The following is a 17,938-nucleotide window of genomic DNA, read 5'->3' as shown; positions in this document are numbered from 1 at the left end:
CAGCCCATTCCAATGCCAATCACTTTGTCTGGCAAGAACTTCCTCCTAACATCCAGCCTAGACCTACCCTGGCACAACTTGAGACTGCATCCCCTTTTTGTGTTGCTGGATGCCTGGGAGAAGAGACCAACCCCTATCTGAATACTATCTCCCTTCAGGTAGTTGTAGAGAGCAATGTGGTCTTCCCTGAGCCTCCTCTTCTCCAGGCTGCACACCCCCAGCTCCCTCATCCTCTCCTCACAGGACTGTGCTCCAGACCACTCATCAGACTTACTGCCATTCTCTGGACACATTCCAGTATCTCTCTTGAATTGAGTAGCCCAGAATTGGGCACAGCACTCAAGGTGTGGCCTGACTAGTGCTGAGTACAAGGGAAGCATAACCTCCCTTGTCCTACTGGCCACACTGTTCCAGCAGAGCTGCTCCAGCCCTCTGAGCATCTTCAAGGCCTCCTCTGGTTCTATGGCCTTCTAGTGCTGGGAGCTCCAGAACTGCACACAAAACAACAAGGCCCCGCAGGAGCACTCTCACCCCAGGAATTGTTTACTAAATACACCTTTATTAATAATGAGTGTACAGGTGAACAGAACTTTCTTCAGTGACTCAAGAGGATAGGGTGATATTAACTCATAGAGGTCAGGTATGCAGGTATAAGCCAAGCACAAGAATATCTCCATGCATTTTTAGTGCCTTCCAACCTAGGGAGAAAGTTGCAAGCTCTAACACCAGATGCACATTAAGACTGTGGAAAATAAAGTCTCCAAATTCCTTGCTAGCCTTGAAAACACTTGCAAGTGATGAATGGGATTATCTGCATACAGACAAAGCAAACCCTGCCCCAGCAAAAGTAGTGAGAGCTTTATCTATGTGTTTTCTGTCAGGTCTCACTTACACTTGCAAGAAGTGTTTATAATCATGCAGAGGGAGTCCATTCAAACAAATCAGAGGAATCAAAATCCTGAGCTGCTTGAGAAATACCAACGACACCACCCAAAAAATTCATCTCCCCAGCAGCCAGCCCATCCCACAGCTCTCAGGAGGAACTTTGCTTCTTTACCAACCACAAGTTTCATTTCCCAAAAACTATGTCTTCAGCTTTCCTCCACCTGAACTGGTAGGGGGAAAAGAACAACCCCAAAACAGGTAGGGGGGAAAAAAAACAACCCCAAGCTGTTGCTTTCTGAAGTAGCACAGACATCTTTCTCCATGCTTCAGATGATCTTCCACTGCTCTTGTGAACAAGCAGGTGTAGGAATCATGATTTCTAAATGTGAAGCATGGGGATAAGTCCTTACTTCTTCAGCCTTCAGATCAGCAGGCAAAGTTGCAAGTGATAAGGAAAATTGGGTCACACCTTGTAGCTGGCTAATAGGAGAGATGGGATGTGCACGCTAAAAGGTCTGGTAGCAGGTGGGCAGAGCAGCAAAATCTGCCACTTTTGGGCTGATCCAAGCAGTGGGGTCAGGCAACAGAGGCAAGGTATGGAGTATCTCATCTAGCCCTCCACGACAAGGGTGTTTGTACTTTTCCTGGTGCACATGCTACGTGACTATCAGCTCTGACACAGGCACAAAGCAATGCACCGATCAGCTGGGTACCGATTTCTCTTCCTATTGTCACCTCCTGTAAAAAGCATCCTTTTAACTGGCAGATCTACCTCTTAAGTATAATCCTTGTGCCAGAATTACCACTTCACATTTTAACTAGAAATCTTGGTGCTTATTGTCATATAACCCAGTTGATGCTAAAATACTTACAAACCTAGTTGTGCAACTCTAATTACCCCAGGGCCACAGGATGTTAGTGGTTGAAAGGGACCTCCATAGATCATTGACTCCAACCCTCTCTCTCTCAGTTAATTTTAGGACTCAGCTGCACACAAAGCTCTTCTCTGATCTCAGCCAAATCCCTAACTGGTAGAGTTGTATGGAGACAGAAAACACTAACCAATGTCCACTGTTACCACCACCTTCTCTCATTCTCTGTGTTGCTTCGCTTCCCATGCCATAGAGACCAAGCTCCAAGGGACTCCCCAACCCTTGTCATGACACAGGTTGTGCTACTGTGTGAGCATTTTCTACAAAGCACTGTTCAGCCACATTTGCAATGCAGGAGTAAAGATGAGAGCTGAGCCTGTCACTGACACCACAAGGAACAACCAAAGAAAGATCCGATCCAGGACTTGAGCTACAAACTTCCAGTCTTGGACAACCTGGGGAGGAAAGAGGGAGAACAAACAGAAATAGTGATGAGCCCAGGAGTTTGTTGGTAGTGCTACACATCTGCAGTCTTCAAAATCCTATCTTAAAAATGAGAAGGTTCTGGTATGCTGTGTGCTAACGCTGACACAGAACACCTTTTTCAGTGCAGGCTGGGAGGTGATCTGCTGGAGAGAAGCCCTGTGGAGAGGGACCTGGGAGTGCTGGTGGATAACATCCATGGCATAATGTGCTAGCCTGAAGCTAGCTGGAATGTTTCAGTGAGAAGAACTTGATTACAGGCTGTGAAAGGGAAACAATGGTGATGTCTACTGCACTGTGCTAGTTTGAAGCTAGATAGCATGTTTTGGTGAGAAGAACTAGATTACAGGCTGTGAAAGGGAAGCACTGGTGATGTCTGCTTCACTCATAGGCTTGCTGAGATGTGTAAGAGCAAGAATTCAAACTTAGATAAGAGAGTCACTCTCGGTCCGAGTTGTGAGATGCATTTTTCTCTCTCACCTAACCTGATTAATCCACCTACTTCCTAGCACCCCTGGCCAACCCTCCATTCTTCCTTGGGCACAAGGCAACATCTAGGGTAAGGCAGAGGGGTGGGAGAAGGTGGAAGGGCAGTTGGGAGCCCCTTCTGGAGACTCAGGTTTCTGGGAGGGGAGTTGTGTTTCTGTATTACCTTTTACCTTGTCTATTTCTGTGTATAACTGTATATACTGTAAATATCTGCTTGTATATTGTGCTAAGCTGTAAATATTAAGCTTCATTCAATTTCCAGAGCCTCTGAGTCTAGTCTGGGTGATTTCCAAAGTGTGTGTGGGGAGGTAACACATAAATCTTCACATCATCACAAGAGGAGGCTCAGGGGTGACCTCATTGCTGCCTACAACTACCTGAAGGGAGAATGTAGCCAGGTGGGGATTGGCCTCTTCTCCCAGGCAACCAGCAACAGAACAAGGGGTCACAGTCTCAAATTGTGTTGGGCGAAGTATAGGCTGGGTGTTAGGAGGAAGTTGTTGCCAGAGAGAGTGATTGGCATTGGAATGGGCTGCCCAGGGAGGTGGTGGAGGCACCATCCCTGGAGGTGTTCAAGAAAAGCCTGGATGAGGCACTTAGTGCCATGGTTTAGTTGAGTGGATAGGGCTGGGGGATGGGTTGGATTGGATGATCTTGGAGGTCTTTTCCAACCTGGTTGATTCTATCCTTTATTTTGGCACTCAACATGGGACAAATTAATTTTGAGTGATTGTTAATTAACTCCGGGAATCAGAATGAAGCTAATGAAGATATTTTACTTAGTGGGGGCTATTGTGTGGCCTATTTTCTGCTTTCTGGTCTATAATTGGATTAAAGCTCAAATTGGTTAGCTTTTGTTTAATCTAATTTTGAAGAAGATTAAATCCAAGATTACACCATTTTTTTTGAAATTTTGGGGGTTACATCCTTGGATATGTTTGATTTAATATTACAGGGTCTTTTACCAGTAACATTACAGGAAATGATACTGCTTTGTCCACAGCTTTAATGAGAGTAATTTTGCCTAAGGCCCAGGTACATAACCCTCGCTCTGAATTTTATTCACGTGAGACTGTGGCATTTCTGTTGAGTGTGATCTTAGGTCTTGTAATTTTAATTTTCATGTTAATTTTGGCATTATGTAAGAGAAATTCTGGTGGGGGGGGGGGGGGGGGGGAACACCCAAACCATCACACATAGCAATGTACCCTTGTGGCTAAGAGCGACGGTGGGATCCTGGGGTGCATTAGGAGCAATGTGGGGAGCAGATCCAGGGAGGTTCTTCTCCCTCTCTACTCTGCCTTGGTGAGACCTCATCTTGACTACTGCATTCAGTTTTGGGCTCCCCAGTTTAAGAGGGACAGGGACCTGATGGAGAAGTCCAAGGGAGGGCCATTAGAATGATTAGGGCACTGGAACACTGCTGATGAGGAGAGGCTGAGGGACCTGGGGCTGTTTAATCTGGAGAAGAGAAGACTGAGAGGGCATCTAATAAATGTTTATAAATATCTGAGGGCTGGGGGTCAGGAGGGGGGGGGACAGGCTCTGCTCACTTGCTCCCTGGGATAGGACAAGGAGCAATGGACGGAAGCTGCAGCACAGGGGGAACTTCCTCAACACAAGGGGGAACTTCTGGACTGTAAAGGTCACAGAGCACTGGCACAGGCTGCCCAGAGAAGTTGTGAAGTCTCCTTCTCTGGAGCCTTTCAAGGCCTGTCTGGATGTGTTGCTGTGTGACCTGAGCTAGATTGTATGGTCCTGCTGTGGCAGGGAGGTTGGACTTGGTGATTTGTCTGGGTCCCTTCCAACCCCTAACATCCTGTGATCCTGTGATCCCATAGCTGCAAGTCACCCAAAACAATCCCATAATTTTATATGCATGGTAGTCAGACCTCTTTCAGCTTGTGCAAAAGCTTTCAGCTAAGTGCATATGTCAACATTTTACAGACTCGAGCTTCCAGATGGCTTTAATGAACTGTGTGCTTCTTTTCACAGAACTGCATTCCCCCTTCAAGCACCAGGAACTGGCTCCAACACAATGCTTCAAGGCAGATACTGCTTCCAGTACTAGTGGCCCCAGGGGGTTGTGTTTGCTGAAGTGCTCTGCTGGCTCAGATTCTGTGCATTCGGGGGTGAGGCTTTTTGTTGTGAGGTTTATCAAAACCCTACTCTCAGCTATTTGTAAGCCAATTCCAGGGATTTCTTTTATTAAGAATTATTTAAGCTTCAAGGAGAAGGCTTCAGTCAGGAACACTATCTGCTCACATACTCTGTGTCTGGTGTACTGCTCATCTTTCTGCTGAGGTCTTCTCAGCACAGTTAGGGAAAAATCCTGTTTGCTAGGAGGCTGCTAACTGCAATTTCTCTTTTTCCATGGGCTGCTAAGTGCACTATCCTATTGTATCACCCCTACATGAGATGCATTTTTATGCACACAGTAACCTGCCTTTTCAATAGCTCAGTGGATGGTTGGAAGAAGAATGAAGATGATACTTAAGGACTAATATGAATTGATGTTAACAAAAATCTAAAGGACCTCTACTCAGAACAGGGCAGCTGCATGGAGCATAGTTGCCAAGGGACCAGGGCTGAGACCTGGCAACTGCTGCAGAGCCTTCCTGCAAGTGCTGTGGAAGATAGACTCTTCAGAGCATGTGATGGTTCAGAGGTTTTCCAAGTTCGGGTCAGTCCCCAAATTAACTAGGATAAAGTTAGGCAAATAATCCCAAAGCAGAAATTCTTCTAGGAGTAGCTGGTGCCTGTGAAGAGCAGGGACTCCCACAGCTCCCAACCACAGAATCACAAAATGTTAGAGGTTGGAAAGGACCTCTAGAGATAATCCAACTCAACCCTCCCTGACAAGGCAACATCGCCCAGGGTAGTCAGCACAGGAATGCATCCAGACAAGTTTGAAAGTCTCCAGAGAAGGAAGCTCCACAACCTCTCTGGGCAGCCTGCTCCAGGGTTCTGTCACCCTCACTGTAAAGAAGTTTCTCCTTATATCAACCTGAAACCTTCCACGACCCAATTTGTAGCCATTGCTTCATGTCTTATTGCTGCTGACCACGATACAGTACTCCTTGAAGCAGAGAGTTTTTCATGTCTTATTTATCTGTCAGGGGCATCTCCCTGGACATGTCTTAGATGAGAGCAGGAGGAATAATAGAATCATGAAATGTCAGGAGCTGGAAGAGAGTCTGAAAGATCATCTGGTCCAGCCTTCTTGCCAAAGCAGGATCACCTATACCAGATCACACAGGAACACCTCCAGACGGTGTTGAATATCTCCAGAGAGGGAGAATCCACAACCACCCTGGGCAGCTTGCTCCAGTGCTCTGTCACCCTCACAGGAAAAAAATTCTTCTTCAGCTTCACATGGAACTTCCTATGCCTCAGCTTCCACCCATTGCCCCTTGTCCTGTCACTGGGCATCACCCAGCAGAGCCTGGCTCCAGCCTCCTGCCACTCACCCTGCACATATTGATAACCATTGATGAAATTAAGGTAAAACACCTCCACTGCTCTTCCATCATCTATGAAGATGAAAAAGGAAAGGCATGCAGAGGGACCTGGACAGGCTGGATGGGTGGGCAGAGGCCAATGGGATGAGATTGAACAAGGCCAAGTGCAGGGTTCTACACTTTGGCCACAACAACCCCAAGCAGCACTATAGGCTGGGGACAGAGTGGCTGAGAGCAGCCAGGAGGAAAGGAACCTGGGGGTACTGGTAGACAGTAGCTGAAGATGAGCCAGCAGTGTGCCCAGGTGGCCAAGAGAGCCAATGGCATCCTGGCCTGGATCAGGAACAGTGTGGCCAGTAGGACAAGGGAGGTTATTCTGCCCCTGTACTCAGCACTGGTCAGGCCACACCTTGAGTACTGTGTCCAGTTCTGGGCCCCTCAATTCAAGAAAGATGTTGAGGTACTGGAACATGTCCAGAGAAGGGCAACGAAGCTGGTGAGGGGCCTGGAACACAAATCCTATGAGGAGAGGTTGAGGGAGCTGGGCCTGTTTAGCCTGGAGAAGAGGAGGCTCAGGGGTGATCTTATTACTGTCTACAACTACCTGAAGGGACATTGTAGCCAGGTGGGGGTTGGCCTCTTCTCCCAGGTAACCAGCAATAGAACAAGGGGACACAGTCTCAAGTTGTGCCAGGGTAGGTATAGGCTGGATATTAGGAAGAAGTTTTTCACAGAGAGAGTGATTTCCCATTGGAATGGGCTGCCCAGGGAGGTGGTGGAGGCACCGTCCCTGGGGGTCTTCAAGAAAAGCCTGGATGAGGCACTCAGTGCCATGGTCTAGTTGACTGGCTAGGGCTGGGTGATAGGTTGGACTGGATGATCTTGGAGGTCTCTTCCAACCTCGTTGATTCTATGATTCTATGATTCTATGATTCTATGATTCTAAAAAGTTAACAGCTTGGAAGCCATTGCTGTTGAGGAAACCACGATCCCTCCTTTCACCTACCTGTCTGATGAAATGCTCTTTCTTGACGTGCCTGGAAATGTATCGAATGGAGTCAGCTGCCTTCTCCAGGAAGGCAATAACGATTCTGTCTCCGTCTTTTGTCTGCTTGTGCTTCTGCTTCCCCAGGAGCTTTGGTTTCAAGGTGGTCTCCTTTTCTTCAGTCTCTGAGAAGGAGTAGCGATCCACGTGGCCTTTCATGCACAGCAGCCGAGGCAGCTTCTGTAGGAAGAGCCTTTTGACCCAGGGAGCCATGGGGTGGTAAGTGGCGGAGGAGCGGTGGTGGACGTTGATAACGAACACAGTCACGATGATAGAGAGGGTCACAAAGATCATGATGAACAGCAGGTACTCACCAATCAGAGGGATGACTTTGGAAGAGGAAGGGATTATTTCCTCAATCACTAAGAGGAACACAGTGAGGGAAACCAGAACCGATGTAGAGAGGGAAAGCTTCTCTCCTTCATCTGAAGGCAGGTAAAACACCAGGACAGTTAGGAATGACAACCCCAGGCAAGGGATTATTAAGAAGAGAGTGTAAAATAGTGGGAGGCGTCTCAACACGAAGGAGTAAGTGACAAAGGGGTAAGAGTACAGACCATCCTTCCTGTTGCCCTTCATACCTTTGGCATTCAAGATCTCCCACTCCCCGTTATCAAAGAAGTCTTTCCTGTCTACATTCTCATCTACTAAAATTAAGTCCACCATGCTGCCATCATACGTCCACGACCCAAACTTCATGGAGCAGTTCTGCCTGTCGAAGGGGAAGAAAGTCACATCCATTGTGCAGGAGCTCTTGTAACTGGCTGGTGGTGTCCAGGTCACTGCTCCATTGTACTTCACTATGGCCTTGGTCATCAGGGATCCTTCAAAGCGCCCGTCGGCACTGTCAGGTGGACAGCAAGGAACAGCAGTGAGTTTAGAACTGTGTTTACCCCAGCCCCTCACAAGAGAAGCCAGCATTTCTACTGCCTGCAGGCACAGTCTTTCCATGGCTTTCATAGGCATGCCTCACTCAAGCTCTGGGAGCTCAAGCAGGGAGCAAGGAGCCGTGCTGCTTACTTTTCAAACAGAACGATGTCAGGAAGCCACAAGGACTCGGAGGGGACACGGATGGCAGTGATCCCACCATATTCCTCTGGGTTCCAGGAGAGCTTGTGGTCCATCCATTCCTGTAACGAGCCAGTAAAGTCCTCCACACTCCACTCACAACAGTCTCATTCCTCTTCCCACTAGCAGCCTCAAAGGGACTGTATTGCACAGCACGATGAGCAGAGCTTGGCATAAGACTGCTCAGCTGCAGAGAGAATGCCAGGCAGACATGGCTGGGAGACATCTATCCCCACAAGCACTGCCCCTCTAACTACAGCTGGGCCCCAGCAACTTATCCCTTTGTAGGCAGCCTCAACTCCAGGAGGGCACTGGACTCTTACTTCACCCACTACCTGGACCACCTCATCTGAGGACAATACAGAGGAAGGAGCCTCTTCTCTTGAATATGGCATCTCTTCTGTACCCTTCAGTTTAGGGAAGATATAGAGATACTTGAACATGTTCAGAGAAGGGCACCAAGGCTGGTGAGGGGGCTGGAGCACAGCCCTGTGAGGAGAGGCTGAGGGAGCTGGGGGTGTGCAACCTGGAGAAGATGAGGCTCAGGGCAGACTTCATTGCTCTCTACAACTACCTGAAGGGAGGTTGTAGCCAGGTAGGGTTGGTCTCTTCTGTTCGGCAAGCAGGGACAGAACAAGAGGGCACAGCCTCAAGCCCTCACAGCAGATTGCTGGCTAAGCTGTCAGCCCATGGCTTGGATGGCAACACTCTGTGCTGGGTTAGGAACTGGCTGGAGGGCCGGACCCAGAGAGTGGTGGTGAATGGTGCCACATCCAGCTGGCAGCTGTCACTAGTGGTGTCCCTCAGGGATCAGTGCTGGGCCCCATCCTCTTTAACATCTTCATAGATGATCTGGATGAGGGCATGGAGTCAGTCATCAGCAAGTTTGCAGATGACACCAAGCTGGGGGCAGATGTGGCTGGGTTGGAGGGCAGAAGGGCTCTGCAGCGGGACCTTGACCGCCTGGACAGATGGGCAGTGTCCAATGGGATGGCATTCAATAGCACCAAGTGCAGGGTGCTGCACTTTGGCCACAACAACCCCATGCAGAGATACAGGCTGGGGTTGGAGTGGCTGGAGAGCAGCCAGACAGAGAGGGATCTGGGGGTGCTGATTGATACCCACCTGAACATGAGCCAGCAGTGTGCCCAAATGGCCAAGAGAGCCAGTGGCATCCTGGCCTGCATCAGGAATGGTGTGGTCAGCAGGAGCAGGGAGGTCATTCTGCCCCTGTACTCTGCACTGCTTAGACCACACCTTGAGTGCTGTGTTCAGTTCTGGGCCTCCCAGTTTAGGAGGGACATTGAGATGCTTGAGTGTGTCCAGAGAAGGGCGATGAGGCTGGGGAGAGGCCTTGAGCACAGCCCTACGAGGAGAGGCTGAGGGAGCTGGGATTGGTTAGCCTGGAGAAGAGGAGGCTCAGGGGTGACCTTATTGCTGTCTACAACTACCTGAGGGGTGGTTGTGACCAGGAGGAGGTTGCTCTCTTCTCTCAGGTGGCCAGCACCAGAACGAGAGGACACAGCTACACCAGGGGAGATTTAGGCTTGAGGTGAGGAGAAAGTTCTTCACTGAGAGAGTCATTGGACACTGGAATGGGCTGCCCGGGGAGGTGGTGGAGTCGCCGTCCCTGGGGCTGTTCAAGGCAGGATTGGACGTGGCACTTGGTGCCATGGTCTGGCCTTGAGCTCTGTGGTAAAGGGTTGGACTTGATGATCTGTGAGGTCTCTTCCACCCCCGGTGATACTGTGATACTGTGAAGCTGCACCATGGCAAGTTCAGGCTGGATATTAGGAAGCAGTTCTTTACAGCAAGAGTGACTGGCACTTGAATGGAGGTGGTGGAGTCCCCATCCCTAGAGATGTTCAGAAGAAGGCTGGATGAGGCATTTAGTGTCATGGTTTAGTGAATTAGAAGGTGTTAGGTGAGAAGCTGGACTCAATGATCTCAAAGGTCTTTTCCAATCTGGTTGATTCTGTGACTCTGTGATTCTTCCCTGTGAGAACCAACTCATGCTGGCTTCAGCTGGCAATGACCTCACAGAAAATCCAGCTGGCATAGGTACAACTACCCATGTGACAGAGAGGTGGTCTTCAATTATTTCTCAGTGGAAACCTGCCCTTTTTTTTTTTTCCAGTGGACAGAGTACAACACCTATTACCTGAACACTACCCCTGCAAAACAGATCACTGTTCTTTCATCAGGGAGACCAGCACACTATTGCAGGGAAAATAATCCAGCACTACTGTAGAGCACTTGGTTACAGTCCTAAAGAGGTCACACTAAAAAGGCAAAAGCTGAATCACAGAGTTAACCAGGTTGGAAAAGACCTCTAGGATCATTGACTCCAACCTACCACCCAACCCTTCTAATTCACTAATACACGGCACTAAATGCCATATCCAGCCTGCTGGTGAAGTCCTGTCCACTGTCCTCAGGTGGGTAGCAAAGCAGCTCTAGCAGCTTGGAGATTTTCATGGACATGCAGTGCAAAAGCAAAGCAGCTGTCTGACCTCTGTTCATTACTGATGGGGGAGTTCACTTGCTCACAGAAATAGCAGTGAGAGGAAGCAAGAGCTGTAGTCTGTGGTCAATACCAAGAAGTTAAAGATGAACCACTTTCCATTAAGCTCCAGCACTAAGAGCTCTCCAGGGATGCTGGAGGCCCCAGTCTTCTCTGGACATTTTCCTCCATGACTTAAGAAAGAACCAAAAATAAACCTTTCTCTGCTTCTTCTCCCACTGTATCATTCCTTTCTTACTACTTTGATTCCACATATACAACTGGAGAAACCATGAAAAACTTGTTGTTGCAGCCCTTTACCATGAAGCAGCAACCCAGAACCTCAGTAGAGACCTGAACAGAGTGAGAATAAGCATCCTCTTCCTCCAGGAGCCAGGAAGGTGTGGGATTAAAGGGCATGGGTAGGTGTCTGGTGGGCCTCTCCTAAAATCTGGCCTAAGGCACAAGCCAAGAAGGCAGTTGGCCAGGGTGGTGCCGTGGCAGGATTAATGGCTCCAATACATGCACCAGAAGAGGTATGGACCCCCTCTCTGATCATAGCATCATAGAATCATAGAATCAACCAGGTTGGAAGAGACCTCCAAGGTCATCCACTCCAACCCATCCCCCAGCCCTATCCAATCAACCAGACCATGGCACTAAGTGCCTCATCCAGGCTTTGCTTGAACATCTCCAGGGACGGTGCCCCCACCACCTCCCTGGGCAGCCCATTCCAATGCCAATCACTCTCTCTGCCAACAACTTCCTCCTAACATCCAGCCTGTACTTCTCCCAGCACAACTTGAGACTGTGTCCCCTTGTTCTATTGCTGGTTGCCTGGGAGAAGAGGCCACCCCCCACCTGGCTACAACCTCCCTTCAGGTAGTTGTAGGCAGCAATGAGGTCACCCCTGAGCCTTCTCTTCTCCAGGCTGCACACCCCCAGCTTCCTCAGCCTCTCCTCATAGGGTTTGTGTTCCAGGCCCCTCACCAGCTTTCTTGCCCTTCTCTGGACAAGTTCCAGCACCTCAACATCTCTCTTGAATTGAGGAGCCCAGAACTGGACACAGCACTCAAGGTGTGGCCTGACCAGTGCTGAGTACAGGGGAAGAATAACCTCCCTTGTCCTACTGGCCACACTGTTCCTGATCCAGGCCAGGATGCCACTGGCTCTCTTGGCCACCTGGGCACACTGCTGCCTCATCTTCAGCTACTCTCTACCAGTACCCCCAGGTCCCTTTCCTCCTGGCTGCTCTCCAGCCACTCTGTCCCCAGCCTGTAGTGCTGCTTGGGGTTGTTGTGGCCAAAGTGCAGAACCCTGCACTTGGCCTTGTTCAATCTCACCCCATTGGCCTCTGCCCACCCATCCAGCCTGTCCAGGTCCCTCTGCAGGGCTCTCCTACCTTCCAACAGATCCACACCTGCTCCTAGCTTGGTGTCATCTGCAAACTTACTGATGCTGGACTCAATTCCGTCATCCAGATCATCAATAAAGATATTGAACAGGACTGGGCCCAGCACTGATCCTTGGGGAACACCACTAGTGACAGCTGCCAACTGGATGTGGCACCATTCACCACCACGCTCTGGGCTCTGCCATCCAGCCAGTTCTTGACCCAGCACAGAGTGAATCTGTCCAAACCATGAGCTGCCAGCTTGGCTAGGAGCTTCTTGTGGCAGACAGTGTCAAAGGCTTTGCTGCAGTCCAGGTAGACTACATCCACAGCCTGCCCCACATTCACCAGGCAGGTAACCTGATCATAAAAGGAGATCAGGTTGGTGAGGCAGGACCTGCCCTTCTTAAACCCATGCTGGGCATCAGCCGTCAGGCACAGCCCTCTACTCCTGTGTAGTGGTTAAAGGGTTGTTGGAACATTATCGTAAGAGAAGTTAGATCATTGTTTGTGAAAGAAAAATCATGATAATGTCTGTATCATTCATTGGTTTGCTAAAAAGGACAAAAACCCAAAGTATAAACAGCTCTTTTTCTTTACTCTTGGGCACTGGATCTGTTCACTGCTTCTTCCCTCTGCTCTAATTTCTTCCACTACCCTTGGCTGACCAGATAATGGGTGAGCTTTGCTGGTGGTTTTCTGTCTGGGACAGAGAGGGTGGCACTAAGTCCCTTCTGGACTTTATGTTTACCCAGAGGGGAAGATCAAATTTCTGTCTCATTTCTAAATGGTATGCAATTGTAGAGACCTGTAAATACATTATGTACATATCTTTGTAAATTTAGCTCTTTGGAGATGTATCTTACTTCCAGGCTCTCTGAGCTGGTCTGCAAAATTTTAACTGGGGGGTGGGGATGCTCCCAACCCATCACATCCTGGCACCTCCTGCTGCTGAAGCAGGATGGTGTGGTCAGCAGGAGCAGGGAGGTCATTCTGCCCCTCTACTCTGCACTGCTTAGACCACACCTTGAGTGCTGTGTTCAGTTCTGGGCTCCCCGTTTAGGAGGGACATTGAGATGCTTGAGTGTGTCCAGAGAAGGGCGACGAGGCTGGTGAGAGGCCTTGAGCACAGCCCTACGAGGAGAGGCTGAGGGAGCTGGGATTGGTTAGCCTGGAGAAGAGGAGGCTGAGGGGTGACCTTATTGCTGTCTACAACTACCTGAGGGGTGGTTGTGGCCAGGAGGAGGTTGCTCTCTTCTCTCAGGTGGCCAGCACCAGAACAAGAGGACACAGCCTCAGGCTACGCCAGGGGAAATTTAGGCTCGAGGTGAGGAGAAAGTTCTTCCCTGAGAGAGTCATTGGACACTGGAATGGGCTGCCCGGGGAGGTGGTGGAGTCGCCGTCCCTGGAGCTGTTCAAGGCAGGATTGGACGTGGCACTTGGTGCCATGGTCTAGCCTTGGGCTCTGTGGTAAAGGGTTGGACTTGATGATCTATGAGGTCTCTTCCAACCTTGGTGATACTGTGATACTGTGAAAGGGAAGAGTGGTTGGTGCTGCTCTTAGCCTCAGCAGCAGAGACAGAGCACAGAACATTTAGCAGGAACTTTGTGAATCAGTACCCAGCAGGTGTTTCCAACAGTCAGGGCACTTAGGTGGACACAGACTCACACATGTGCTGAACATCCTCTGTAGGTCTAGGCTGGAAACATGCCTCTTATGAAAGGGAATAGTCAGGGTTGTGCAAGAGGCTAAATCTTGTCTCTCTTGTACGTGTAAATCAACAAAGATAGAAGTCATCTTAGCTCCCTCCCAGACAACAGCTGCTCAGGTGGTTTGCCTGCATTCTCAGGGATGTGCATTAAAGTGAAGGGCAAGGGGCAAAAGCCACTGCTGGCACTGGACCCCTGCAAGACACAAGGACTCCTGGACTGTACAACTATTGATGTAAAGGACCTGCCTGCTGGGTCAGCTCTGCCCACTGCTAGCACACCTGGCACCTGCTTATGCATTACTGTAACTAGGTTGGCCAGGAGGAGCTGTGAAAAACTGAATAGAAGACACTGGGCCTATCCCAGAGTGAATGTGTGGGAGAAGATATCACCATCAGACTGAAAACAGCAGCCCAGGAACCCTCTCTCCACAAACACCATCATCCATGATGCACCCTAAGTTTTGCCTGCTGTAGGAAGAAAGTAACTCCTGGAAAAGAGAGAACTCCACTGAAGACATCACTCACTGAAAACTTCCCTGGGCAACACAAATGAAAAAGACTTAGACTTTGGAAAGCCTTTCTCTGCCCCTCTCTGGCCAACAGTAATACAATCCCATTCCTACTCTTCTCCTTTCTTCTCTCTCTCTGTTTTCCCCTCTCTCTCCCCTTCTCTCTATTTCTCTTTTCTGCTCTTTATCCTTTAATAAATAGTCTCACTTTTGATATTTGGTCTCACTTGTACCTTAATTCCAGAACATGGGAATATATAAGAACAAATCTCTTTTCTCTGGACTGAGATATTTTTAGTCCCTCTCCTCCAGATCTAGGCACACTGGCAGCACAGCCAACACAGTCAGCTCATAGCCTGCATTAACACAACAGAAGCAAATACCCTGCGAGCCACTTAGAGATAAAACCATCCCTCTGGAGATGAACTGGAGCAGCCCCTTGGCCTGGGTTATTTGCTGCATCTACAACATCCCTCCCCGACATCCTCCACCCCTGCATTGATTTATCTCCCAGCTAAAGTGCTCTTTCATATCTGCAAGGCAAATGGTTGTGTGTCTTCTTACTAGAGCAGAAAACAGATTGTGTGCAGACTTTGAGGTTGAGCAGTTTAAAATGGGAATCTGCTTATGGGCTATGCTGACAACTGTAGCAGTTTGCTCTAAGCTGCTGCAGACCCTCCTATTGCTCTGCACTTCCTCATGTTCTGCCAAATTCCCATCTCTGGGCTGTCATCCAAGTGCTTAACCCACAGCAAGTGGACCAGATTCAGATTCTTGACCCTCCCTAGCAGATTCTGTAGCTTGCCCAAAGCCAGGTGCTTTCCCAGCAACTACTAAAAGCACCTTTGCACCTTGTGCATCTGTCTGCATGCTTATCATCCACTCCTACCAATGTGAGCATCTGGATACATGAGGTAGAAGGGAAAACAAAGAAAAAGGGGAAAAAGGGAGGGGGGGGAAGAGGGAAAAGGGGAAAAGAGAAAAAGGGGGAAAAGGAAAAAGGGGGAAAGGGAAAGGGAAAAGGAAAGACTAAGGAAAAGGGAAAAAAAAGAAAAGAAAAAGGAAAGTTAAAAATGAAAAGGAAAAGGAAATGGAAGAAGGAAAAATGAAAAGGAAAAGGAAATGGAAAAAAAAAGGAAAAGAAGAAAGAAAAATAAGAAAAATAAGAAAAGGAAAAAGGAAAAAGAAAAAGAAGAAGAAAAAGAGGAAGAAAAAGAGGAAGAAAAAGAGGAAGAAAAAGAGGAAGAAAAAGAGGAAGAAAAAGAGGAAGAAAAAGAGGAAGAAAAAGAGGAAGAAAAAGAGGAAGAAAAAGAGGAAGAAAAAGAAGGAGAAAAAGAAGGAGAAAAAGAGGGAGAAAAAGAGGGAGAAAAAGATGGAGAAAAAGAGGGAGAAAAAGAGTGAGAAAGAGGAAGAAAAAGAGGAAGAAAAAGAGGAAGAAAAAGAGGTAGAAAAAGAAGGAGAAAAAGAGGGAGAAAAAGAAGGAGAAAAAGAAGGAGAAAAAGGAAAAGGAAAAGGAAAAGGAAAAGGAAAAGGAAAAGGAAAATGAAAAGGAAAAGGAAAAGGAAAAGGAAAAGGAAAAGGAAAAGGAAAAGGAAAAGGAAAAGGAAGAGGAAGAGAAAGAGAAAGAGAAAGAGAAAGAGAAAGAGAAAGAGAAAGAGAAAGAGAGAAGAAAAAAGGTAAAGAGACAAAAGGAAAAGAAAAAAATAAAAATATTTAAAAATTAAAAAGAGGAGAGAAAAAAGAGGAGAGAAAAAAAGGAAGAGGAAAAGGAAAAATTAAAAGAGAAAGAAAAAAAATGGGGGGAAAAAATTCATTTGATTTAAACTTTGTTACCTAAGAAAAGCCAGAGTCCTGCAAAGAAGTGACTGTCCCTCAACCTCACACACCCAAAGTGAGGACCAAACTCCTCTGATCCTCCCAGCAGCTGAAGAAGGACAGAGTCTGTGTAAATAGCGTTCTGGTTTCTGACTGTGGTTTTCCCTTACAAAGAAGGAAGTTGCTTTAATTCTGCTTGATTTTATGGGCTTTCTTCTGGCTGTTCTGCCTCTGCCCCCCTAGGCACTGAACTGCATGAGGGAACAGTTCACACTAAGCCTGTGGGAAGGCATGACTCCCAAAGCAGGGCACCTGGGTGAGGTAGGCTATGGTTATTTTAGTGCTTAGCCTGAGCTCCTGAAGATATCCGCATATGTGAAAAGCAGAGCCTGTGGCTCACATTTTCTGCTCTCTTTGCATTTCATCCAGGTCCCAGTGCTCTCAAGTCCCTCGGGTGGAGAAGGCATGCTAGGAATGGTAACAACCAGCAAGACCTCAGCTCAGAAATTCTCACAGTCACAGTGCTGAGCTAGCCTGGGGAGCTGCACTGGCTAAAGACTGAACGCAGCTTCCAAAGCCCTCCAGAGAAGTTAGCATGTTTACAGTGCATGTTCCTGCACAGACCCTGCTTTTGGTCACTGCATGAGGCAGAAGAATCAGATAAAGTAGCTACCCCCCTCCTCCTCTCCTACACCTGAAAGGCCAAAGTGGACAGTGGCATGTCCCTACCTCCTGCAGCACGTTTGGCAGAAATCTGCAGCACATTTGGCCAGCAGAAGATGATTTCCCATAGCCAGAGTGGTGGAAAAATAGCCAAGGGACAATGACTCTGGGCAGGTTGATGACGCAGGGTGCCCAGCTTGGATGGGCTAACCTGAACTGTCCATGCACAAGTTCATGCATCAATGGAGAATCAGGTGTCTTTCTGTGTTAGCATCTCAGCCCTGATGCCCTGAGGCAGCTTGGACTTGCATTTGGCCTCCTAATAGGATTGAACACTTCAGGTCCCTCTCTTATGCAGACCTTGTATTCTGACTGGAAATAACACACAGACAGAAGGATGAAGGCTGTCCCAAAGCACAGGAACACTTTGCTGTCCCTGTGAAGAACGAGAAGGTCAGATCAAGGAATACTATGTCAAAGGCTGCAAAGGACTTGCAGTGAGTTAAGGAATTTCCACCCCACTACTGGAATTTGCCAGACCAGCTCAGGTGGGTTAGAAGTAAAACAAAGCTCTATTTACAGCAGAGCTAAGTTTACAACCATACATACACAATATATTTACAGGTATTTACAATTATAAGCTATTTAGAAATCATACAGAAATCCAAACTCCTCTCTAGACAAAGGGACTCAAAGTCACTCTCTATTTCTGCCTCTCTCTAAGACAGAAAACAAACCAATCATCAAAGCTTACTTGTTATCTGTTAGTGGAAGACAGTAGAGCAGAGCAAAGGAGAAGTGAAGAGATACAATGCTTAGGAGCAAAGAAGGCAAAAGAGGGACAAATTGTTTACATATTGACATTTTATCATAGAATCAGCCAGGTTGGAAGAGATCTCCAAGATCATCCAGTCCAACCTAGCACCCAGCCCTAGCCAGTCAACCAGACCATGGCACTGAGTGCCTCATCCAGGCTTTGCTTGAACACCTCCAGGGATGGCAACTCCACCACCTCCCTGGGCAGCCCATTCCAATGCCAA

General features: G+C 48.2%; 1 protein-coding gene across 1 annotated transcript in view; it reads right to left on the bottom strand.

Annotated features, from left to right (window-relative positions):
* Positions 1–539: 539 nt before the first annotated feature.
* Positions 540–17,938, bottom strand: part of CHRNB3 (cholinergic receptor nicotinic beta 3 subunit) — a 29,789-nt gene continuing 12,390 nt past the window's right edge. Inside the window, exons 4-6 of the mRNA XM_064140253.1 lie at positions 8,256–8,365; positions 7,197–8,079; positions 540–2,212 (exon numbers count right to left, since the gene is read on the bottom strand). Coding sequence (XP_063996323.1) covers positions 2,078–2,212; positions 7,197–8,079; positions 8,256–8,365 — 1,128 coding nt within the window. The 3' untranslated portion in view covers positions 540–2,077. The remainder of the gene's footprint in view (positions 2,213–7,196; positions 8,080–8,255; positions 8,366–17,938) is intronic.

The sequence above is a fragment of the Pogoniulus pusillus genome, chromosome Z (assembly GCF_015220805.1).
Source record: "Pogoniulus pusillus isolate bPogPus1 chromosome Z, bPogPus1.pri, whole genome shotgun sequence".
Classification (NCBI taxonomy): Eukaryota; Metazoa; Chordata; class Aves; order Piciformes; family Lybiidae; genus Pogoniulus; species Pogoniulus pusillus.
The sequence above is the reverse complement of the archived record's forward strand: the minus strand, read 5'-3'. Positions and strand labels throughout refer to the sequence as shown.